This window comes from Rhinatrema bivittatum, chromosome 1 (assembly GCF_901001135.1).
Source record: "Rhinatrema bivittatum chromosome 1, aRhiBiv1.1, whole genome shotgun sequence".
Lineage (NCBI taxonomy): Eukaryota > Metazoa > Chordata > Amphibia > Gymnophiona > Rhinatrematidae > Rhinatrema > Rhinatrema bivittatum.
This window is the reverse complement of record NC_042615.1, coordinates 126,978,820-127,004,921: the sequence shown is the minus strand read 5'-3', so window position 1 is coordinate 127,004,921 and position 26,102 is coordinate 126,978,820. Positions and strand designations below refer to the sequence as shown.

The 26,102-nt window shown below is 46.2% G+C and overlaps 1 protein-coding gene across 5 annotated transcripts in view; it reads left to right on the top strand.

Moving 5' to 3' along the window:
- Positions 1-26,102, top strand: part of SLC7A2 (solute carrier family 7 member 2) — a 300,155-nt gene that overhangs the window by 235,869 nt on the left and 38,184 nt on the right. For all 5 annotated transcript variants that reach the window (XM_029587078.1, XM_029587087.1, XM_029587093.1 and 2 more), the window contains one exon: positions 8,463-8,685. In XM_029587078.1, coding sequence (XP_029442938.1) covers positions 8,463-8,685 — 223 coding nt within the window. The remainder of the gene's footprint in view (positions 1-8,462; positions 8,686-26,102) is intronic.

Genomic DNA, 26,102 nt, shown 5'->3' with positions numbered 1-26,102 from the left:
AGGAGAGCTGGAGTCAGTGGCACCAGCAGGGTTTCTTCTTCTCACCCCCCATGGTCTGGAAGAAGAAGTGGTGTGCAGTGGCCATGCGTGCGGGAAGAAGAGACCATGCTAGTGCGTGCAGCATTGGCCTGAAGAAGAGAGGCGCGGCCTGAAGAAGAGCAGCACGGCACGGAGCACAAGAGGAGCAATGTCAGCCCCCGCGGCCGATGGGACTCCTTTCTCAAGGCCGCGAGGGCTGGAAGTGGAGGAGGCTGCTGCTGTCGCTAGTTCAGTGGGTGGCGAGAAAGAGTGAATGAGTGAGCAAGCATATTTGTTTGAGAACCTGTGTGTGTGTGTGTGTATGAGACAACATGTATGTAAGTGAGTGATTGAGAGCCTTTATGTCTAAGTATGTGATTGAAAACCTGTTTGTGTGAAAGAGAGTATGTGTGTGATTGAGATCCTTTGTGTGTGAGATAGCATGAATGGAAGTGAATGTTTGAGAACCTGTGGGGCAAATTTTAAAAGGGTTTAACCGCGAAAACCCGCTCCTGCACGCGCTGATCTTATTTTGCTTAGGCCCGGCGATGCGCACAAGAGCCGGGACGCGCGTATGTCCCGGGGCTTGAAAAAAGGGGCGGGGAGTGGGCGGGGTGGGGGCAGGACCGAGGCCTCCGGCACAGCAGCCGTGCCGGGATCGCGCACCGGTACTTGGCCGGCACAACTTATTCAAGAAAGGTTGGGGGGGGGAGTTTTAGATAGGGCTGGGGGGTGGGTTAGGGAGGGGTAGGGAGGGGAAGGTAGGGGGGATGGAAGGAAAGTTCCCTCCGAGGGAACGGGAAAAGTTACTGGGGCTCGGCGCGCGCAAGGTGCACAAGTGTGCACCCCTATGCACGTGCCGACCCCGGATTTTATAACATGCGCGCGGCTGCGAGTGCACGTTATAAAATCGGGCGTAGCTACTAAAATCTGGCCCTGTATGTGAAAGTGAGAGAAATCTTCTGTATGTATGATTAAGAGCCTGTGTGTATAAGAGAGAGAACATGTATGTCTGTGTGTAATTGAGAGCCGGTGTAGGTGAGAGAGCATGTGATTCACCTGAGAGTTGAGTGAGGGTGCAGAAGTCAGAGAGCTGTAACCTCTAGGGGAATGAGAGCAAAGAGTGCTAGAGTCAGAGAAGGAGGAAAAGGGGTGGTGGGGTAGGGTGGGAGGAAGAGAGAGAGTGTGGATTAGCAGGGTTGGGAGTGGAAGAGAGAAGGCTGATATACAATACTTGTTTCCCACTCATCTCCCACTAATCAACAAGTGTTTTTGGAAAACATTTGACTATGGTAAATGATTATACTGGTGTGTCCTAGTCAGACTGTTTCACCAGTTGAGTGTGAGTGATTACCTCTATTGTCTGACTAAAAGTAGTGTAAATAAGGTGAACAAATTAAATTAAAAAAATAATACATAAACGTTACTTGGTTCCAAAGGTGGTTCTGGGGTGGCAGGTGTCTGGGACCTGACAGAGGGCTTCATGGGGTTAGGGTTGCCGACTGGGCACCCTAGTAGGGTTCCTGGACTGGAGAAGGTCTGTAAGGCTCCTAGGTGGAAGCAGCATAAGAGATGGACTTCGGAGTCTGCCTGGGCTTAGTGGAGGCAGCTGGGACAAAGAGGAAACCAATGGCACTAGGTGGAGTGGAGCAGAGGCAGCGTTGTCCTGTTTGTGGCTGCAGACTGCATTATGGTGTGCCATGGGAGAAGGGAGAAGCTCCCAAGATGTCAAGGAGGCCTGCAGTGAACTCCTGAGGAGAGGAACTGTAGCGAGTATTGTGGCATTAGGCTGCTGCCACTACTGGCCCTTCCGTTGCTAGCCGGGTTGTGGCAGGAGTTACAAAAAAAACAACCCATGCTGCCATAGTTGTAGTTAAAAAAAAAAAAAAAAAAAAGTGGAGGAAGTTGTCCGGGACCCAGGAGAATTCCCCAGCCCATTGCTGAGGTGGGCCGCGATTCTGTCAGTGTCAGAGATGATTCATAAGAACATAAAAGGAAAAAAAAAAAAAAACAAAAGCAGCAAAACTAATATAAATTAAACCTAGGGTGCAGGTGGTCAAACCTCAGAGAAGATGGCAGTAACCCTGCCTGGGTAAAAATGTAGCCGCATAAATTGTGAGCTAAGTAGCGATATTCAGACTTAGCCGCATAAGTTAACCGGCCATGTTAGACCTGCCATAGAGCTGTGCTGCTGAATATACCGTGTACTGGTGCTGGACCTTTTTGTGGGGCTAGTTGGAGCTGTGAGTGCATCTGCTTGCCAACCTGGACTGATACTTGCTGGCAATACAGTGGGCACCCTGTGAGAAGACCATGAGTTACTGCTGAACTTTTATAACTTTTACTCCAGTTAACCAGATCAAAGAAGAGCAGAATCACCTAAGAAAATGTTCTTGATTGCTCCATATGTACAGTATGTATGTTTTGCATTTTTTCTCTTACAGGCCCTGGGATGTTCCTGTGATGCTGTACTAAGTTGATAAAACTTCGAGTGAAGTTATGGCTTTGAAAAAAAATAACAAAAAACAGCAAAATTCAAAAAACTTTCTACAAAATGGTCTTCCCTGGTTTATGTTATAATGCCAATCTCCTAATCATGTACTTTCCTTTAGGTTGGATACCTTCTCAGCTGGGATCCAGACCTATGCACTAACTTGTTTTCTTTGCAGGTTGGAAATTCTTCTCTGTGTGTTCCTGTGTTTCCCTTGTGAAGAGAGTAATGAGTTTCAATTAATAGGCCTTGTATAAGAGATGGAGAAGAGACAGAGTAGTTAAGATCTTCACTCTAGAGATCCCAAGAGGAACGGTTTAGAGATTTGCCTCAATGCATATCTCAGTAGAAATGGGTTCTGTGTTGATTTGGTGATACAGTGTGTATTGTGAACTGGACATGGGAGGACATGCCAGTCAGGATACATGCACCTCCTGGTTTTTGTCCCTGCCACGGGCTGGTGTACTGAATTTTGGCATCGGCCCGGGCTAGCAGACCCACTGGGGTCCATTGGTGTCCAGAAGAGTAATGGATGTCTGTTGAGGAAAGTGGTGGGTGATGACCCACTGGTGGCGTTCTCCCTCCAGGTGAATGGTAGAAATTATGGTAATGGTTATGGTAATCATTATACTCGTAATATGCCGAGTTATTAATCACTTAAGGTAACACCCTGACTCTGTTTACGCTGGACATAGGCTCCTCTTGGGGGGTATCTCCTTATGGTAAGGCCAGATATGGAAACATCGTACAATGTTGTACGTGTTGCTTCTAGAAATTTACTAAAAACTATTATCCGTGTATGTGTCCATCTGCTACTATCAATATTTTTGAGCGGGAGGGGAGAATGTGGAGGACCCATGGTCTCCCACTAGCTGGCTCTAGATCCCTGTCTAGTAAGGACATAAAAGCTAGGAGGGATAGACCATTCCTTGCAGCACCTTCCCCCGAGGATGCCCTCAATGTATCAGGCCTTGTCCAGAAGGAGGTGTGGAATCAGAGCCTTAGTGAACATGGTCAGTTTGGTTTGGGTTTTGTTGAGATAGGAGCTGGTTTTTGCTCCTGTGCTGTGTTTGGTAGGGGTGATTGATCTTTTTCCAGTGCATCTCTTCCTTGGTAGGGGCTATCCTTTCCTGACAGTAAAAAGGACTTTAGTGAGATGTTATTCAGGATTTTGGTTGTACCTGGGAGAAATCCTGTTCCTGCTTGAGAGGCAAGCCCCATAACCGAAGGACAGGAGTGAGAAGTCATGGTTATTCCTTTCCATACAGTAAGAGGACTTCATGACTCTTCACCCAGTGGTGAAGCTTGGATTTTTTTGGGTTGCATTTTAGTGAGGAGGTTTTCTTGTACCACCCCTCCTCACTGTTTGGCTGAGTTGTAAAAGCCCTGCTGGTACCCAGAAAAGGACCTTTTCCCCAAAGAGGTCAAAGCACAGAAGGAGTCCAGAAGAGAATATTTCAAGATCAGTTGGAGACCCCAACCAGATCTCTACCCTGGGGAATGCAGGACACAAATTGGGAACATCTGAGACTCTGTTGGATTGCAGGTATGGGACTTTTTCTGGATTTAGGGGACTCTCCTCAATAGGTTTCCCTTCCCGGTTGGGACCATTGCCCCACAGGCAACAAAATGGGGTGAGCTTCTCCCAGAGAGCAGTACTAAGGATACCTACACAGAGTGAAGAAGAGAGAGTTCCCTATTGATGACCCAGATTGATCACAGATATGGAGTATACAAGTAACACATCAATTGGACATTTATTTAATTTCTACAAATCAAAGTAAAGTTTCTTTTGAACACCCATATTGCTTCTTGCCTGTTACTACAGTTCTAACATCACCAAAGGGGACAGTAGCACATCTCATAGAGGACTCACATTCACCACCTGGTCCTAAAAGGTTAAGCCTTTCCCCCATAGAAAGAATCCACTCCTCGGGACTTGTTAATATTAGGGACGTGGCAAAAGGAGATAGTCCCAAGAGAAATTATTTTGTGTGCCTTTGGACTACCATAAAATCAGGGTTACACATATAAAAAAAATGCAAAGAATCAATTCTTTAATCACCCCATAGTGAAGCAAGTAAAATAAAAAGAAGAGTAACTTTAAGTGGTTTTCATTTCACCAGACAGAGTTTCTAGGGAATAGAAAAAAAACAGAGAAATGTTATTATAAATGATTGATGATAAATGATTATTGCTTAACAAGAAAAGGTGTTATTAGCTAACAAGAAAAACTGTTGATTACAAACTAAAAGATTGCTTTGTACTTGAAAGGAAAGTAAAATCCTTTACTTTATCCCTGCCTCCCCTCAAAAACCTGGGAGACACTGCTGGGTAGGTTACAGGCCCCTTTTTCCTTATGGGAGACCCATCTGGGTGGAGGGCAATGAACTCTACAACTATGAGATACCATCGAAGACCCTGCCACCGGAGTCTACAACAGCTTCTTATTTAACTTTATTAATAGTTGATCAAATGGATGAAAAATGTTCTTTACAGTTCTTTGATGTTAAACTGGTTATACACGTGGAAATTAATACGTTTGAGACCTTACGTCTTTAACTGATAAAGCCAATTCCTTAGTAATTTATCTCCTCCTCCTTTCTCAGATTGAGAAAATATAAGCCTTCTTCCAATTCTCCCAGATTTATACCAGATTCTTCCCACTGTGAGATGGTCAGATTAGTAGCCCCATTTACTTCATAGAATGAAAAGTCCCAATTCTCACACCTCTTCTGAAGTCTTCACTAACACCATAAACCTCCTTCTGGAAATTTCAAGCGGGCACTCTCCTCCCACTTCCTATATGCTGACGACATCCAGCTAATCATCCCTGTCTCTGCCTCCCTTGAAAACACTCTAAAAATCGCCGCCTCAACCATCAACCGAATCAAACTCCTACTAAACCAACTTAAGCTCTGCATCAACACCGACAAAACTGAATGTATGTTGATCGAAAGAAACATCTCTGGTTATCACCTGACCCACCCCATCTTCATCGATAACACCCCCATCAAACTAAGAGAATTTGTCAAAGACCTAGGATTCTGGATCGACCCCCAACTCAACCTCAAGAAACACATCACTGCTAAAACAAATGAAGGCTTCCACAAACTTTCCATCCTCAAACACCTCAAACCCTTACTCAACCACTCCGACTTCAGAACCATTCTCCAAGCCTTGATATTCTCAGGCATCGACTACTGCAACTCCCTCTTGTTAGGTCTGCCAAAATCAGCCATACACCTGCTGCAAATTCTACAAAACTCCACTGCTCGAATTCTCACCGGCCTCAAAAGAACCGATCATATCACACCTGTACTGAAGGACCTACATTGGCTCCCCATTGAAAAAAGGATAGAGTACAAAACCCTGACAATCATTCACAACGCTATCCACCACAACAACTCTGATTGCTTCGAATCCCTAATCCAAACTCACCAATCGCAATGATACACAAGATCAACCAACAAATCTCAACTCGAAATCCCACCAGTCAACGCAGCCAAATTAACCACCACCAGGAATAGAGCATTTTCAATAGCCAGACCCCACCTCTGGAACTCCCTCCCACCCAACCTCCGGACACAAAACAACACATCTATGTTCAAAAAATTACTCAAAACATGGCTCTTCAAACGAGCATACAAAGATGGGATTGGATAAACCAACATGTTCGACAACCACAGCAGTTCCCCTACCTCCTCCACCCCCCTTGCCCTCTCCTCCAATCCCCACACCTTTGTATATTCTTCACTCTCCTCCTCTTGTTCCCTTGCAGCCCACCCCAACCCCCCCTGCTGACCCTCCAATATCAATGTAATTTTCCAATTCAGCCCTCTTCATATTAAAATGACTATACTCGCATATGCTACCTGTAAATACCCCTCGTTCAATGTTACGTATATGTTAAAGTTATCATTTGATTGTTTTTTGTATCTCGTTGTTAAAAATGTAAACCAGAGTGAAGGCCTTCACCAATACTTCGGTATATAAAAACCTATAAATAAATAAATAAATAAAAGTGCAGCACGCTTGAGTCAGTAGTGAAAAAAAATACTCGTGAATATACCTTACTAGCTCCTTCGCTCTGGCAATGGATGTGAACCCATTCCCCTGGATGTAACAGCTTCCCCTCAGATTCTTTCGGGAGAGGGACACATCCTCTTCTAGATGTCTGGAAAACTAAGCCCCTGGTATCAAAAGGCACTCAATACCAAGATAACAAAATTAGAGAAAAAAATTACTCAAATGGGACAAGCAAATGAAAGAGAAGAAAAATTTCCTTCTCTAAACAAAAGGTCTCTCAAACTCTGAACTCAAAAATGGGGTTCAGACACTCTGTTGCCACTTTCTTTACCCAGATCTCTGTGAAGAGAACCCTCAAAGTTCTTCCCCGGGGAGAATAATCATAAGAAAGACTGCACAAGCAGGGCTGTCCCTTTATCAGGGCAACTCATGAAGAAAATCTGAAGAAAGAATCCGTGCCCTAAGGGTGACAGGCTCAAGTGTACACCATCTCTTTCTCCCATAGACCCCGACCTCTGTCCACTAAGCTCTCTGCTCCTCCCGAACAACTTGGCTCACTCTTTTTGGTAAGGAAACCAAAGATTCCTTACACTTGTCTATGTTTTCATATTTATCATTGTCTTCTCTGTCTCCACTTTAATTTTGTGTCTTTTGATTCCCTTTTCTGGTTCTCCTTTTCATCTCACCTTTCCTTCTGTGGTCTCTCCTCCTTTCTTCCTCACACCATCTATTTCTGACATCTTTCTCTCATCTCTTTCTTGCCTCCATTTTTACTTTGCCTCCCCCACCACCTCCTCTTCCGATCTTTTCCCTTTTTTCTCCTTCATCGCTGTTCCTCTTCATGCCTCCCCTCCCTCTCTTCCTAAGGTTACTCCCTCTGCCTTTCTTTCTCCACTTTCCCTCTCTGTTGCTATTTACATCGCTGCCCCATCACTTTTGTCCTCTTTCACCTAACTTCTCTGTCTCCAACCATTTTATCTTCCCATTTCTCCCTTCCATCGCTTTCTCCTATATTCAAACCATTCTTTTCACCATCTTTCCCAAGATCTCCCTCTCATTTTCCAGCTCTATCCTACCATTAATGTCTTCTTTCCCCCTACCCTCCAACCATATACAGTATCTCTCCTCCCACCCTTCTCTTGAGCCCTGTGTGCCACAAAGAGGGCACAAAGGGCTGCAGACACTGCAAATAAGGAAGGAGCAGGAACAGGTGCTTCAGGGACTACGAGCGCACACACTCATCCCTGTCTGTCAGCCGGCCATCTTCCCTAGCTTCCATGTGAAGGAAAGAAGGAGGGTTGTGGGGATGGGATGGCCAGCCACGCTCTGTGTCCCTGTGCTGCTGGCTTGAAGCAGTTGCTTCTCTCCCTCTTGGCGGTGTCTACAGGCCTGCAGCAGTACTGGAAAGTGAATTTCTTCTGGTGTCCGCAGCCCTGATGTTTGGGTCTTGCAGCAACAAGGAGGCTGGACTGGGGAAGGGAGATTCAGGAGGGAGAGCAGGCAAGCTTGGAGTTTCCTGGAAGATCCAGTGAACTCAGGCTGCTCCTACCCTTAACAGAAGGCTTGAAGGTAACCTGCACCGAGCAGCAGTTACTACCATGAGCAACATGCTGGGGAGAGTGGATGGACCATTTAGTCTTTATCTGCCATCATTAGTAAGTTACTATGAGACTACGGTAGGTTAAATAAAGAATGGGCTTCACATAATAGCATAATTCATGTAGACAGCAATTAATAATGAGATGGTTAAATGAATTGTGGCCAAACCTTCAGTTCTGTGTTTTTTGATGCCATGAAGCACTTGATAGCTGTAACAGCCTTATTGTATATGTTTGCCTGTGAACATCATACTTATACTAACCTCATCAATGAGTGGAACATTTAAAGAGCTGTACAGGATTATGATATTTCTATTTTTTTTCAGGTGAAGAGGTGAAGAACCCACAGAAAGCCATACCTATTGGAATTGTGACATGTTTGCTCGTTTGTTTTATGGCTTATTTTGGAGTTTCTGCCGCTTTAACCCTCATGATGCCATATTATCTTCTTGATGCAAGAAGTCCTCTTCCTGTAGCTTTTCAGTATGTAGGATGGGGTCCTGCAAAGTACGTCGTAGCTGTCGGCTCTTTGTGTGCTCTGTCAACAAGGTAAATTGAAAAGTGTTTAAAAACTGCTGTACACCCAGAAGCAAAATTAAAATAACTAAGCAGTGAAAGACTAGAACTATATCATTTTGTTAAGAAAATAATTAGTATGTGGATACTATCTGCATAGGGGATACAATAATTTTATGTGACTAGACTAAGGGGCCTATGCACAAAAGATTAACATGCATGCTTAAGCCGTTCAACATGCATGAAAAATAGCATGCTGTGCACTAATGGTTAGGGGTGATTTTCAAAAGGATTTAAACACTTAAAACTGGGTTTTACATATGTAAATGTACTTTACATGTGTAAGTGGGCTTTTGAAAATTGCTACAATATATGCCACTGAATTGTCAATATTTTGCACGTGTAAGTGCAATTTAAGCGCTTAAATAGGTTTTTGATAATATGCTACATTTGCACACATAACTCCTTTGAAAATTACCTCTTTTGTCTGCATACTAACCTGGCAGATACACACTAAATCAGCATGTACCCAAATGCAAATGAGTTTACATCAGATGCAAATAAGGCTTTATCAGGCAAGCATGAAATAGTCTTCTATGTTGTCTTCCTTGCACTATTTAAAATCTTCCTGCTGTAACCCAGGCACTTTTTGGGTTACCAGTAAGCCCTGGTTTAGTGCAGTGTCAATTAGTTACAGTGGGATGATGAAGGGAGGATCCATTCAAATGCAGACCCTCCATTTGTGGAGTCTGGAATGGCCTGCCCCCTTATATGTAACCGCGCCCCTGCTACATCCTGGGAGGCAGTCCTTTGAGTTAGTCCTAAGTACAGGAAGCAGAGAGGAGTTTAGATTTTGCTGTTTTACAGGCCCAGCCAGTTTTAGCCAAGCAAGCCCTGTTTGGTGGCCCTGGGCAGGGTTGGGAGGGTTTCTGCCCAGCCAGTACATAACCTGTCTGTTGGGAGTTATCCCTCTGAGTGCATTTTTTTGAACTTTGACCATTTAAATATAGGGGCCTTGCTGGAGCCTGTTCAGTTCCTGGACTCAGGGAATGGGGAACCCTGGGTCTGGGCCGGGGCAGTTTAGGGAAGACCCACCCCTCATTGCCTTGGTGAGGAAGGGGATGTTAGTGACCTGCTGTATCCCTCCCACCAGGGATACAGCAGGTAAGAGCAAAGCCTGCCATTCAAAGGACACCCATCTGGTGCTTCTTCAGACCCTGGGAGGGAAAGAGATTTATCTTTCTGTGCAGAGACTGAAGTAGAGTAGTTTTGCCAGTTTGGAAGGGGGGTGTTTCAGCCCATTCAAAGGACAACCCTGCCCTCTTGGGGAACCTATTCTTCCAAGCTCTGGATGGTAGGAACTCCCCTGGCTGGCCTGAGGTATTGCTGCACAGGTTTGGAAGAACATTGTAACAGACTATTTCATTGTGCTACTGTAGATCAAAGAGTTGTGCCATTCCCCACTTATTCTTTTCATAAAGTATTATGCAAATAGAAAAGTATCCCTCTCTCGGGGGTACCTAAAGAAAATCAGCCACCTCGCACTGGGAACCAAGAGGACTCCTTTCATCCCCAAGTCTATTGAACCTACATCCTAGGAAGGAAGGGAAATAGTACAGCTATCCTGGGTTCCTGCCCCAAAGAGTTACAAATAAGTTTCTGTGCCTATCCATATTGGACTTGTACATTAAGGAATGGTTACATCGCTAAGGCCTAAAGTTAACATCTGCCTTAAACCAAGTGTTAACTTTTTAGCATGCATGCTTTATCATGATATCACATGGGTTATCTATCCAAACATGAAGGCGCTTGTTAACATGGCGGATTTAATCCTCCACAATACCCCCATCAAGGTCAGCACGCCCTTCAAGCATCTGACCAACCCTCCCCCCAAAACATCAGAATCCCTCCTTCAAGCACCTGAAATGCCCTCAACCACCCCAACCCTCCTTCAGGCACCTGAACCTCACTTCAAATCAGCCCCCAACAGTCCTGACATGTTTCTCTGACTCCCTTGCATCCTTCTGGAACAAGTCCTTACTATTGTGGAAGGCCCCGATCTTCACCAGCAGGAGATTCATGAGATCTGTCCTGCCAGCACTACTTTATTCCCCCAAATGACACAACCTAGCAGTGTTCAGCATGTCACGTGATAATGGTGAGTGTTGCCAGGCACTTCGTTTGTGGAATTGCAGCTGTGCCAGCAGGAGGATTCTCGAATTCTTTCGCCAGTGAAGATCGGGACTGTCTGGAATGGTAAGAACTCATTCCGGAAAGTTGGAAAGGGAGATATGAAGGGGTCAGTGGGGAGGTATCTGTACTATGGGGGGGCTTGCCTTAAGGGGAAGTCTGTGTGTTTGAAGTGGGATCCTGGTGCTTGAAAGTAGGATGTTGGGCCTTATTGGGCAAGGGTACTGACCTTGATGGGGGGGTTGGAGGGATGAAATTCCCCATGCTAGTTGGCCCTTTCTCTAGCACTGGGGATTTCAAAATCTAGAATAGGCACACTAGGAGGTTAATATTCAAAGGCATTTATCCAGATAACGTTTGAGTTATCCAATAAATGCTGAGTTTTGAATATTGTTGTCATTTATCCAGATACATTTTATTCAGCTAAATCATTATACAGATTAAAGTTATCTGGGTAAGTGAGAGGCATTTCAGGGGTGTTCCCAGACAGAGTTGAGTTAGCATTGCTGTCAAAGCACTACTCTGAATGCAGTGCTGGTAACTTATGACACCAGCATTGCTGACAGAATAACTCTGGATGCACTAGGAGCTGGACAATAGGTCCAAGCTCCCGGATGCAGTAAGGGGTTTGGGAGGATTCCAGGTCGGACCAGAGGAGTTGGGTTGGGTTGATGGGCTAGGAGGGGGAAGAGAGCCTTCTGAAGTGGGCTTTCCTAATTAACAGGCCGATACAGTAAAGCGCGGCCGCGGTTACCCTGCTTCTAACCCGCTTCTAACTCACAATTTGGCCGCATAAGTCCAACCCGCGATTCACTATCCCTTTTAACTCATCCTTACCGCTTCTTTAAATCAACCGGTAACCCTTTCCGTCCACAGCATGTATATGAGATGTAAACGCTCCGATTAGCTATTCCCTCCCGTACAGTAACGTGCGCCCCGACTATCGCCTTTTTAACCTGCAGTTTTGCCGCGTGTTTAACCTGCTAACTTACCGCCTACCCTTACCCCTGCGTTAGTGTGGAGCGTCAGGTCAGAGAGACGAAATTTCATGGGCAAATGACCCCCTCACCCCCCGGGACCCTTACCCTGGCGTTAGTGTGGTGCGACAGCAATAGGCAGGCTCCGGTCAAAATCCCCCCCTCCCGAAGCAAGGCACAGGGCGAAAATCGGCTCGACATGTTATTAAAACAAAAGTAAATAAAGTGTAATAAAAGTAAACTTACTGCATGTGAATTTTCTTTGAACAGTCCTCTCTCCCCTCCTCCCGAGGCACGCACGGTGGCTCCCCTGCCTCTCGGGGGCAGCCGGCGGCAAAAGCGGCTTCCAGCAGCCCCCGCCGGCGAAGGTGGATGAATGGACGCCTGGATGAATGCACGCCCGCCGGCGAAGGTGAGTGAATGAATGCACGCCCATATGCGCCGGCGGGCGTGCATTCATCCAGGCGGGAGCTGGCGGGCGAGCATTCATTCACTCACCTTTGCCGGCGGGCGTGCATTCATCCAAGGGGAGGGAGCCAGCGGGCGTGCATTCATCCAGGCGGAGGGAGCCGGCGGCGAAAGCGGCTTCCAGCAGCCCCAGCCGGCGGTGAATGAATGTACGCCTGTGCGTGCAATTTGGGTGCTCAAGGCGTGACGTCACGACGTTTGACGTCACAGCGTGTGATGTCGGCGTTCACTAATTCACTGCCTTGAGCGCCCAAATTGCACGCACAGGCGTACACATTCAACTTCACCGGCAGAGGCAGGGGAGCCAAAGCGGCTTCCAGCAGCCCCCGCCGGCGAAGGTGAATGAATGCAATTTGGGCGCTCAAGGCAGTGCATTAGCAAACGCCGACGCCAAACGTCGTGACTTCACGCCTTGAGCACCCAAATTACATTCACAGGCGCACATTCATTCACCTTCGCCAGCGGGGACTGCTGGAAGCCGCTTTTGCCGCCGGCTGCCCCCGGGAGGCAGGGGAGCCACGGTGCGTGCCTCGGGAGGAGGAGAGAGAGAGAGGACTGTTCAAAGAAAATTCACATGCAGTGGGGTAGATTTTCAAAATGGCGCGTTGGCGTACTTTTGTTGGCGCTCCAGGCGCCAACAAAAGTACGCGGGATTTTAGTAGATACGCGCTTAGCCGCTAAAATCCTGGATCGGTGCGCGCAAGGCTACCGATTCCGTGTAGCCGGCGCGCGCCGAGCCGCGCAGCCTACCTCCATTCCCTCCGAGGCCGCTCCGAAATCAGAGCGGCCTCGGAGGGAATTCGCTAACGCCCTCCCCTCACCTTCCCCTCCCTTCCTCTACCTAACCCACCCCCCCCGGCCCTGTCTAAACCCCGCCCCTACCTTTGTTGGGGGATTTACGCCTCCCAGAGGGAGAAGTAAATCCCCGCGCGCCAGCGGGCCGCTGGCACGCCTAGACGCGACCCGGGGGCGGTTCCGGAGGGCGCGGCCACGCCCCCGGGCCCGCCCCCGAAACGCCGCGTCCCGCCCCGAAAACGGTGCGCCGCTCGGCCCCACCCCCGACACGCCCCCCTCGGAAAACCCCGGGACTTACGCGAGTCCCGGGGCTCTGCGCGCGCCGGTAGGCCTATTGAACATAGGCGCACCGGCGCGCAGGGCCCTGCTCGCGTAAATCCGGGCGGATTTACGCGAGCAGGGCTCTTAAAATCCACCCCAGTAAGTTTACTTTTATTACACTTTATTCACTTTTGTTTTAATTTTCGCCCTGCGCCTTGCTTCAGGAGGGGGGGAGAGAGGACTCGCAATCCCCCCTGGTACCTGTCATTTCAAACGTCATTTGAAATGACAGGTACCAGCGCACCCAGGATACTGTATAGGCATTGTATAGCGCTCTATACAGTAAAATGGATTGCACGGGCTTAACGCTTCACGGACGCTTCTTGGACGCGGCTTGCATTTGCATGATATTTAAATACAGTATCGAGCGGTAGTTGATCCGAACTGTGCGTGCGGCAAATGCGGGTGCGCCCGGCACTAACGCACCTCTTCCTACCGCTCCTTACTGTATCGGCCTGTAAATTTGGCCAATTCTTGGGGGGGGGGGGAGGGAAGGGAGAAGCCCTCAATGATTTCAAACTATTTTGGGGAACTCGGTTGACATTCTTTTCACTGGAGTGGAAGGGCTGCACCTTTTTTTTAAAACTGAGCATAACTACTTAACTGGCTATATTTTTTCAAGGTTAAAGTTATCCGGGTACATACATATGTACCCGGATAACTTTGAAACCTAGCTAGCCCAGCAATATTCAAATATAGCTAATTAGTATTCGAGGTTATTTGTATAGATATACCCATACCCAAATAACTTTATTTGAGGATATTCAACAGGACATTTATCCCACTAAATATCCCTGATAACTTATCCGGCTTACTGGTTTTATGGTTTTTTGTTTTTTTTTTTTTAAATCACTTCTTAACTTGTAGGATTAGCATGCATGCAAATAGCGTGTATATGCTATGGGGACATTCTTTTGCAATGTGAGCTAAAATTTAGTGTTCTGCCCGATGAGTGGTGTTTTAGAATGTACGTTACATTTTTGGTGCGAGTTTTTGTACCTAGGCTCCTATATATCCGTTCTTGAACCAGGAGATAGTGATTACCTATTAACTTTTCAGGGCTTTGCCTTGTCATTTTAGTATCCGCAAAAATGAGTAATGAATAATATATTGCAGCTTTAAGACTGTGTGAAATTTATGCAGCAATGCTTTTTAAGACTGGTAGTGAAAAGTGTGTGCTTTTCTATGTATGTATATACAGTATGTATGATAGTATAAAGAGCTTTCTGTTGGATTTATTTTCACAAGGTATGCCTGGACTTTGCAATACCACATATGGCCTTTTCATAAGTGGTATTATAGAGCACACAGCTAATGATTAAAGACAGTCATCATTTTTATCACACAGAGTTATATTTATCACATCAGCCCACATAGCTGCCATGTGAGTGACCCAGAGTTTGGGAACAGCCATGGCAGTCTCACTCTTTGGATCCACAGAGAGCATCCACATCAGAGAGGTGAATTGCTGTTACTCCTGGAGAAGGATGACATCTTGCCTCTTCAGAGACACCTTTTACTTGATAATTTAAGAAGGACAAATGTAGTTCTTCAGAAGCATTTGCTTGATCTCTTAGTCATACAACAAGCGTAGTACTGCTACCTATCCTATAGAGTGAGGATGGGTTCAGGAGTGTAGTGTGGTATGATTTCAAAATTGAAAAAGTGGATTCAGTTTTAGGATCCCTTCAGGTAAGGACCTTTTACACTGAAAGAGAAGGTTAACTGTCTAAATTGGCTAGCATAAATATATAGAGTTGTATTCTGTTACACTCCCCAGTAGACAGAATATGTGGGTTACCCACTGCTCAGGAAGTGTTGAGACCAGTAGCATTTTTTGGAGCCAGAAGATGTCATGTGATTCCCTGATCCCAGTCCTCTTCCTTCAGCAATGATTCTGTCTGTCTATTGCTAGTATTAGTCAAGGAAGGACTACAGCTCAGCTGCTCTCACTGAGCTACTACTCTTTGAAAGAGAGAAGGAGGAGAAAGCAGGTAAAAGCCTCATGGTACAAGGGCTTAAGCACTGCAGCAAAGTCTCATCTATACTGCCACGCTAATCGCGGCCTCACCACTGGCAGCTCTGTTCGTCTCCTAACTTTATGTACTACTGGGCCAATTATGGCCACCATTTTAAGCCAGTGGACCATATGTTGAGGCTACGTGGTGGCTATTTTGAATATAAGTAAAGCCTTTGATTATTTAAAAATTGCAAAGTGTTAGGGTTGCTAGAAAGTGCATCTTGTGCAGTTTTATACTTTCTTCTGCTGTCCCTTGGTAGTGTAGAGAGGGAAATGCCAGTAGGGTACCAGGTGACTGGGTCTGATTTTGGAGGTACCCTAGGCAGGGACTGGGTCCCTTGGATTGATCTCTTTAATGAACAAGACTTTGGGGGTTTTAGCATATGTTTCTTGGGAGTTAGGGTACAGGGTAGCACTTTCAGCATCTGTTCCTAGCTGATGCAGGTAATTTGAATGCTTCAGATGGAGGACTACTTGTGTGGCATGCTTGTTTAAGGGCTGGACAGTCCAGTGTGCCTCCTCTCATTCAGATGTTGCCTAAGATTTAGGGAAATGAGCCATGGCAGAGCAAAACATGTCTTTTTTCTGTCAGAGAGTGGAATTGTGTTGTATTTGAGACTAGGCTTCAAGAGTCTAAAGTCACCTCCTTCGGTATACTGCAAAATGATGGAGTTTTGGACAGAGAGAATATGTAAGAGCTTCCTGAATTTAAAGAAATAGATGTGAAGCCTCAAATTGTGGATTCTTTCAGGGTAGTGCAGCTATCCTTTGAATGAGAAGGTGATGCAGTGGCTCAATTAAATCCATGAATCCTGATAATCTAAGGGAGAGAGAAACTTCAAGAGACTGCCAGTAGAAGAAAGGAGGTGATCATGCCTCTGCACAAGTCATTGGTGTGTCCAGTTTTGGAGATCATATCTATATCCAGAAGGATATAGACAGCTTAGAGGCAGTCCAGAGAAGGTCTTCCAAAATAGTAGAGACTGCATCACAAACCCCATGAAATTATTCCTAAAGACCTAAATGTTATGGGAACGCTGGAGGTGGTCCCATTTCTGGGAGATTGTGTACTCTTGGGCCACGATGCAACCGCAGAGGAGCTCTAGGAGGTGCCGAGGCAGGCGAGGAGTGTCCAAGCACAGGCTGGAGGTGCAGAACCCTGGCCTCTGCCGAACCTGATCACATCGAAGAGACCCAGGAATGCAATGTTGGTCTCTGGAGTAGCCCTCCGGCCACTCGATAGCTCTTCCGGAACTGTCGTACGGGAACAGCAGATGTGACAGGACCGACAGAGGCTGAGGGCTATAACAAACAGGTTCAGACGAAGACTCAGGATACTTGAAGGATGAGACGAGACTCAGGGATACTTGAAGAGGTGAGACGAGACTCAGGATACTTGAAGGAGGTGAGAAGGGACTCAGGATGCTTGAAAGAGGTGAGACGGAGCTCACGGTTACTTGAAAAGGCGAGACGGGACTCACGGTTACTGAAGAGGTGAGACGAGACTCACAGTTACTGAAGAGGTGAGACTAAACTCCAAATACTCGAAGGACTACGACAGAGTCACAAATCAAGGATTCTGAATAGGTAGTGCCACACCACGCGCCCTACACAGCCAGTCAAGGCAGGTCACGGACCACGCAGGTGGTTCCCAACTCAGGTTGCTTGGAGGTTTCAAGACGAAGACTTCGGCGAGGCCTGCACCACAGCCAGTCAAGGCAAGGCATGGACCACGCTGAAACAGAACAGGTTTAGGCAGAGTTCTAGTCACCCACAGAGACAGACTCAAGGGACTCCGAAGACCCGGACAGGATTCAGGATTCGGAGTAGAAGCTCGGAGACGGGACTTGGAGCCATGAACCCAGAGACGGGACTCTGAGCAAGGAACTCTGAGGTGGGGCTCAGTGCAAGGAATATTAAAAGCCAGGATCTTCTGGAGGCTTGCACTGCTGAGGAAATGGACATCTGGATAGGTGAAGATCAGGAAGTGAAGACATCAGAAAAATAGGACATCAGGACTTCAGGGGATCTGAAGGACGAAACATCAGGACCATCAGGAGATTTGAAGAGAATGACATTGGAACATCAGGAACTGGATGGACAAAGACACGGGATGCGATGAGAGACCTTGATGAAGATGAAGACGAAGACATGGAATTCCAATATGGAACAGAGTGCCTAGGAAAAGCTGAGTTGAAGAGAAAGAGGATCAGCTCCTTGCGAAGGCAACGAAGCATTGAAGACAGGCCCTTCTTATAGGGCTGATGAGAGACTCCCAGATGACATCATCAGGAGGACCACTCCCGCGCTGGCCCTTTAAGAGGTGAAGGGAGGCGCGGCTCACGCTTAAGGCAGGACCTTGGAGAGCGGCGTCCATGCCGCGGATTGAGCAGGAGCAGGATTGGGCTGCAAACAGGCCCCTACTCTGAAGCGACGGTGTCCAGGCTGCAAAGAAGAGGCTGGGAGCGGCTCCCTGCCGCAGGAAGGAAGCCGACGGTGGAGGTTCCTCGCACAGGGAGGAGATGTCTGCGGCCTCCGGGCCATGTGGGAATGCCGTCAGCAGCCTCCTGGCTGCAAGGGCTGCACCATGGCAGCTCCAGCCACATGGAGAGGATGTCGGCAGCCTCCGGACCGCGCGGGAAGCAGCAAAAGAAGAGAGAAAAGAGGTGAGAGACTGCCCACGGCTCCAGCTGCGGCAGAATCGTAACACTAAATCTATATATGCATAAGAAGAGAATATGGTGGAGAATATGATGAAAGTCTTCAGATACTTTGAAGATATGTACAATGTACATGAAGCAAACATTTTTCAGTGGAAATTAAGTTCTGAAATAAGGAATGATGATATGAGACTCAAAGGAATAATGTAAATGAATACTTCTTCACAGAAAGGGTGGTTGATACACAGAACAGCCTTCCTGTGGAATTGATAAAGACAAAAACAGTAACTGAATTCAAGAAACTTAGTAGATCATGGCAGAAAAAGCCCAATTGGTCCATCCAATCTTTCCAATTTTTCCACTGCCAATGAAATATCCCAGCTGCCAATCATAGTACACAACTGTCTGGAGCAGAGCTTTCCAAAGTGTGTGTCGGGACACATTAGTGTGTCACCTGTAGTGTGGAGGTGTGTCGCCCGGTCCACAGGGCCGGCGGAAGCAGGGAACTATAGCAGGAAGATCGGCGGGCAGTGGTGGAGCTTACATCAACACGGCCCGAAGAAAAGGGTCACATTCACTCCTCCTCCTTCCTGCCTGTGCAGCCCTGGAAGAAAAACGTTGCCGGAGCCGCGTGGGCAGGAAGGAGGAGGAGCATCTGCTGCGTACAGAAGAAGAGCAGCATTAATGGGCCGTTGCGGATCCCACGTCACGATGGCCCGAGAAGAGGAGGAAACCCGATAGCAGGGCCGCTGCGGATCCCACGTCGCGGCAGCCCGAGAAGAGGAGGAAACCCGATAGCAGGGCCGCTGCAGATCCCATGTCATGGCCAGGGAAGATCAGGGCCTCTGAAGAGCCCATCCTTCGGCAACCCGTGCAGAGGGACAGCATGTGCCAGTGAGAGCCTGTGCTTGAGCAAGAGAGCATGTAGGAGTGAGAGAGCCTGTGGGTGTGAGAGTGAGACAGCATGTGCACGAGAGAGACAGTATGTATGTATGTATGTATGAGAGAGAGGCATGTGAGAGTGAGAGCTGTGGATGTGTGAGATTGCATGTGAGTGAGAGCCTGTGTGTGTGAGAATGTGTGAGATAGCGTGTGAGAATGAGAACCTGATTGTGTGTTTGAGGGACGACAGATGGAGAGAAAAGAAATAGGAAAAAAGACTCTGTAAAAGGAATTGGCAAAAAAACAAGAAAGGAAAGGTGGAAAAAAAAGCCTGTGACCAACCGATTAGAAAACTAAGATCAGACAGCAAAGGTAAAAAAAAAATTACTTTTTAGTGATTGGCACATGTAATCTTTGGGAATGTGCAAGAGTAGCACTTTCTCTATGCCGATCTCACAATGTACGAGATCAGCATGGAGGAAGTGGAAGCCTGCAAATATTTATTATGAGATAGGTTGTGTTGTGAAACATTTTATTTATGTATATATTTAAGGAAACATACATAAATTGTTGAAATACATTTTGTTCGTTTAACCTTTAACTTCTGGTTTGCTGGTAGACTGAATTACTGTGTCACGAAATTATGTTTGTCTAAAAAGTGTGTCACCAACATGAAAAGTTTGGAAAGCTCTGGTCTGGAGGGTATCACTTCTTATCCAAGAAAGTTCTTTGCCAAATTCCTCCTTGTAATCCACCCTCCTGGATGGTTGAACATGGAAGATCCCCTTTTTTAGTTCATAGGATAAGCACAGAACATCTCTAAATGTGAAGATGTGTAAAAACTGAGTTTGTTGGCTGTGGGAATTAGCAGATTAGATGGGTCTGGCAGTCCATATCTGCTATCATCTTCTTTGTTTTTACATGAAAATTATTCCTCCTTTTCCAATATATTTTCTTCTGGAAAGTAGGAAAAATTCCCTAAAAGAAAAAGAATCCCTAGTGGATCAAATTTTACATAAACACTGGAGGAAGGACATTAAATAAAATTACTACAGAAGCATTTAATTTTAAAAAGGGGGACTGATAAAATGAGGAAAATAGGAAAAAAAAACCCTAAAAGGGGTGGTTAAAATGTTAGAAGTTTGCATAAGGTGTGGAAATTGTTTAAAAATCCTGTCTTGGAAGTACAGACAAAATGTATTCCACATATTAAAAAAGATTAAAGAAAGACCAAATGTCTGCCAGCATGGTTAAATGGTAAAGTGAAAGCCAAAAGAATAACTTTCAGAAAATGGAAAGCAGATCCAAATGAGGAAACTAGGAAATATCTAAAGTACTGTGGAATACAAATTGGACTTTTGAGCTTCATGTATATATCCACATGCTTGCTGCCTTATATCAGACTATTGAGTTGTGTAATAAGCCTTCATTAAATTTTCTTCAATGAGTACTATCCTTCGATTGAAGCTTTTTTGGCAAATCAAAAATTTGTCCAAGCGACACACTATTCATCTGTTGATATACATCTATGTGTGTCTCATTTTTTCTTCACTATTTGCCCAGTAGTATTACCAAGTTAGATGTAAAACATTTATAAGATAGGCCAAGAAAGAATTTGAAAAGAAGCTTGCCATAGAAGCAAAAAATAACAACAGCTTTTTCAAGTACATTTGAAGTAAGAAGCCCATGAGGGAGTCAGCTGGACCCATAGATGACCACAGGGTAAAAGAGACAATCAGAGATGACCAAGCCATAGCAAAGAAACTAATGAATTCTTTGCTTCAACTTTTACTGAGGAGGATGCTGATTGATGATGATGATTCAGAGGAACTAAAGTAAATCACTCTGAAAATGGTAAGATGTAGTAGAACAAACTGACAAACTAAAGAGTAACAAATCATGACAACAAGATGGTATTCTCCACAGAGTTCTGCTATTTCACACCTGTTACTTGTAATCTGTAACCTATAATTAAAACAGTCACAGTGTCAAGTTAACCAATTTTTTTAAAAGGGATCCATCAAAGTTGATTCAGGAAAGACCAGTGAACCTGACAATGGCACTGTTGTATATGTGGACCCTTGAGCTGAGGCACAATTGACTCTACCTGCAGGAAAGAGCCCTGCAGGTTCCCACTATTGGCAGGCAGACCCAGATGACGCAGAGACCACTCAGGACCTTCACCTATACCAGACCACATTTCCCTCGGATTGAGTCTTTGGGTGCCAGGGCTGGCAGGACTTAGATGGAGTCTCTGCTGATGGCAGAAGAGAAGGTTCATAGTAGCTAGTGTCATAGGCAGGTGGCAGTCTGGTGTATCCGAGGTCCTGGCAATGGTCATAGGCTGGAGGTAGTCAGGCATATTTGGGGTCCAGGCAGTTGTCAGAGGCAGGCAGCGGTCAGATGTATCCAGGAACCAGGCAGTGGTCAGAGATAAGCAGTGGTCAGGTGTATCCGTGGTCCAAGCTGACTGAGGGAGGAAAAGAGGGACGGACAGGCAGGATGAGAGGGCAGGGACAAGCACAAGCGGGCAGCATGGATAAGACAGACTAAACAAAGACAGAAGACAAGCTGTGCAAAGACTGAAGACAAGCTGTGCAAAGACTGAAGAATGGAATGCAAAGAAGCCATATGCACTACTAAGAAAAGCTGGACCTATTGCTAAGGCAAGTTACTTCTGGGGAGCTGCTCTTTTATAGGGGTGTGCTGATGATGGCAGAATGTGATGCATATGCCTAGGGGGAGGTATGGTGCATATTGATGGTGGCCTCTTGCCGAGTTGAGGAGCGGCGTCTTGCCACTCAGCTGGCTGATGGTATTTGCTGCGTTGGTGAGCAGTAGGGCTAGCTGGGGGAGATAAGTGCAGCGGTTTGCAGGAACAGCCCATGGACCGCCAAATTCAACAGTACTCCTTTCATAAGTCCCCTCCCTGAGGCTTTGGGTTTCCTGGGGTACTGTTGATGAAAGTCTTTCAAGAGATTGGAGTCCAAAATATTGGAGAATGGCTCTCATGCATTTTCTTTGGGGCCATAATTCTTCCATGAAATTAGGTACTCGACCTTCTTACCCTCCAGTGGGAATCCAGGACTTCTTGGACTTCATACACATTGTCTCCCTCAGCAGTGACTTCCTGGGGTTCAGGTGGCACTCTGGAGGGCCATGAAAACACCACTGGCTTAAGCAATGAAAAATGGAACATGTTATGGATCTTTAATGTGGGCGGTAGCCTTAGCTGATACATAACAGGGCCCATTTGCCATAGTACAGAAAAAGGCCAACAAAGCATGGTGACAAGCACATTGATGGAAGTTATAGACATAAGTGATGGGTGCCGAGCCAGCCTCTCTCCCCTGTCTTGAACTGGGGAGCTGGCCTTCTATGGCTATCTTTTGTTCACTTATTTATTTATTTATTTATTTATTTATTTTTAGTTTTTATATACCGATCTTCTTGCATTAGATACAAATCAAACCAGTTTACAATGAACGAAAACTTGCCTGTAGGCTATACATAGAACCATGAACATATAAGAAAAACTCTTGGCTCAGGCAGTGGCTTTCTCAATTAGCTGACTGGTCCAATCCCATAGTTCATGCAATTCCTGGGCAGAGAGCTGAGCTGTCAGTGAGAGAACTGTCACAGGCAATGGCAGAGGAGGAAGAGACTGTTTCCCGTAAACCAACTGGAATCGGGAGGAACTGTTGGTTGTGTTGCTGTGATTATTATGGGAGAATTTTGTCCAAGGTAGAAGGATGGCCCTGTTGTCCTGACATTCATTGACAAATGAGTGAAGGAAGATTTTGAGAGTATGGTTGGTTAGCTCTGCTTGCCTGGTGCCTTGCGGGTGATAGGCCGTTGTATAGTCGAGTGTGATGCAAAACTTTATGCAGAGAGAACACCAGTACTGCATGGTGAACTGCACTCCTCTATCCAAGAGTATATGTTTCGGTAGTCCATATAAGCAAAAGACATGGAAAGTGCAGAGACGTGCCAGTTCTGGAGTAGAAGAAAGGCCCTGTAATGGGACGAAGTGTACCATCTTGGCAAAACGATCATTCACCACCCATATTATGGTGACACCATTAGAGATAGGGAGATTCACGATAAAGTCCATGGACAGGTGGGTCCAGGGTTCCCTGAGGGCTGGAATGGTTGTAGCAGCCCCCAGGGTCGGCCATGATGTGCTTTTTGCTGTGCGCAAGTGGGGCACAAATTGACATAGGCCTTGAAATCTTGCTTCATTTGGAGCCATCAGCAGTGCCATTGAAGAATCTCAAGGATTCATGCCTGCCCAGAGTATCCTGCAACACAGGAGTCATGGGCCCATTTCAACACTTTCTAATGCAATCTGGAAGGTTCGACCATCTTCTCTGGAGGGATGGGTACCGTAGTGACCAAGAGTATCCCCCCTTAGTGGGGTCGATGAGGTGTCCTGGAAGTTCGGGAACATCTTCAGTCATGAAGGAGTGAGAGAAGGCATCTGTTCATTGATTCTCTTGAATTACGATATTGTAATTCAAAATTGAAGAGAGCAAAGAACAAATATCAACGGGCACATCTCACATTAAGTTGTTGAGCTTGATGTAGATGTTCAAAGGTTTTGTGGTCTGTATATCTTGTGATAGTGTTGAGCCCCTTAAAGAAGGTGGCGCCATTCTTCGAGAGCCAATTTGATGGCCAAGAACTCTCAATCTCCAATACTGTAGTTGCATTCTGCCAGAGAGAACGTCTTAGAACACGGATAAAATACCCCTTCTGGAGTGTGTTCGCTGAGGACAGCCCCTAAACCCAATGAAGGGTCGCGTGGAGTCCAGGTGACATAGGCATGGTTTGTTAGTAAAAGCATTCTTTTAAGTTCTGGGAAGCCTCAATAGCTGCTGGAGGCCAGTCCTTGTCTTGGCACCCTTGTGGGTGAAGTCAATAAGGGGAGCTGCTATGAAGGAGTAATTAGGGATAAACTGGCAGTAATAATTAGCAAATCTCAAGAATCTTTGTAAGGCTCAGAGCCCCACTGTCAAGGCCAGTCTATAATGGCTTTGATCTTGGCTGGATCCATTAAAAAGCCATTTCATGAAACTATGTATCCCAGAAAGGGGAGCTCCACTTGTTCAAAGAGACATTTTTCCAGTTTGGCATAGAGATTATTCTCTCACAGGCATTGCAGGACAATTGGAACATCTCTCCCTTGAGATCTAAGGTTTTGAGAAAAGATCAATATGTCATGCTGCTGTACAGCAGATTGCAAAAGATCTCATTGACCATTTTCTGGAAGACTGCTGGAGTGTTGCAAAGCCAGAAGGGCATGATCAAATATTTGTAGTGCCCGTCGCGAGTGTTAAATGCGGTTTTCCATTCATCGCCAGCCTTGATACTGATGAGGTTGAATTCACCCCTGAGATCCAAATTTTTGAATATTTTGGCCCCCTGCAAGCGATTAAAGAGCTCCACTATTAGGGGTATCGGGTAGCAGTCCTTTTTAGTAATGGCATTCAGGCCACGGTAGTCTATGCACAGCCTGAGTGATTCATCCTTTTTTGCGATGAAAATGAACCCAGCTTCTGCTGGTGAAGAGGAAGGGCAGATAAACCCTTGTTCCAAATTCTCTGAATATAGGCTGACATAGCCTGAGTCTCTGGAAGAGATAGAGGGTAAACTCAACCATGTGAGAGCGTGGCTCCTGGGATAAACTCAATGCCATAATCATATTTGCGGTGCTGCGGCAAAACTTCAACACTCTTTTTTGAGAAGACAGCCTTGAAATCTGAATACTGAGGAGGAAGTCCTTGAATTACAGAAGCCATGGTCACAGGATGTGGAGGTTCTACTAGCACCATGCAGGAATCTGTACATCCATGGGCCCCATCGGACAAGTTGTAAGGCAATCCAGTTGAAGTGCAGTTGATGTTGCTGGAGTCACGGCAGACCTAGGATGATGGGGTGGATGGCTCTGGAGATCATGTGGAAATGGATTTTTTCCACATACAGGAAGCTGGTGCAGAAGGCCACAAGCACAATGGTCATAGTAACCTGGCCTGGAAGTGGGTCTCCATAGATAGAGGAAATCACCAAAGGAGAGGTCATCTGGAGCGTAGGAATCTGGAGTTGGTAGTTTAGTTCTTTTAAAATGAAGTTTCCTCCGGAGCCAGAATCTACAAAGGCCTATGTGGCGTGGAGCCCAATTCCAGTGTGACAAATAAAAGTAGTTGGGGAGCCGGAACAGTGAGGTCTAGGGTCATCTTCTTAAAGACCTTAGGGATTTAAGTTTCCTACCTCTGTGGACATTAGGCCAAGCAATGGCCTCAGGTGGAGCAGCACAGAGGCCCTGCTGTTTGCGATGGAACCTCTCTTCTAGGGCCAAGCAGCAGTGTCCCAACTGCATTGGCTCTTCTGGAAGAGGAGAGGTCGAGGGTGCAGCAGCTGGGGGTGAGAGCGGATGTTGGAATCAGGGCGCCAATGAGACAGTCCTTTGTGCAAGATGGGTCTCTTGAGCCATTTGCTGCAAATAATGTATTTTGCCAGTTGAGGCAATGAGAGCCTCTAGGGAGGTGGGAAGATCCCAGGCAGTGAGCTTGTGTTTGATTTTCCCAGTGAGGCCTTCCAAGAATATGCTGACTGCAGTTCAGCTTGGAAGCCAGTGTCCAGAATTCCACTGCAAATTCAGTTAGTTTTGGAGCCTTGATGAAGATGGAGCAGATCAGAGGTCATCGCTGCTGCTTGACCTGGTACCTCGAAAACAGTGTAGAACTGATCCATGAACTGTTACAGGTCGAGCAAGAGAGGGGAAGCCCAGGCCAGTGCTGTTCCTTCAAAAGGGAGAGGATAAATTTGGTTTTCGCCTGATCATCAAGGAATAGAGGAGCCTGTAACTGGAAATGCATTATGCACTGGTTCGGGAATTCCCATCATCGGAAGTGGCACTGGTTCTCAGTTTTAGAGATGGAGAGACATAGCCCTGCAGAGCCATTGTTGTGAATCAAAACCTGTAACAATAAGATGCTCTTGATCAAGCTGATTATTGAGTGGCTTATCAAAATGGGCCATTCTTGACAAAAGAGTGATAGAAACCAGAGGCTAACTGCAGGTAATGGACATCTATGAGTAAAAGCCTCTCTTCTAGATCCTGTAATTCCAGATATT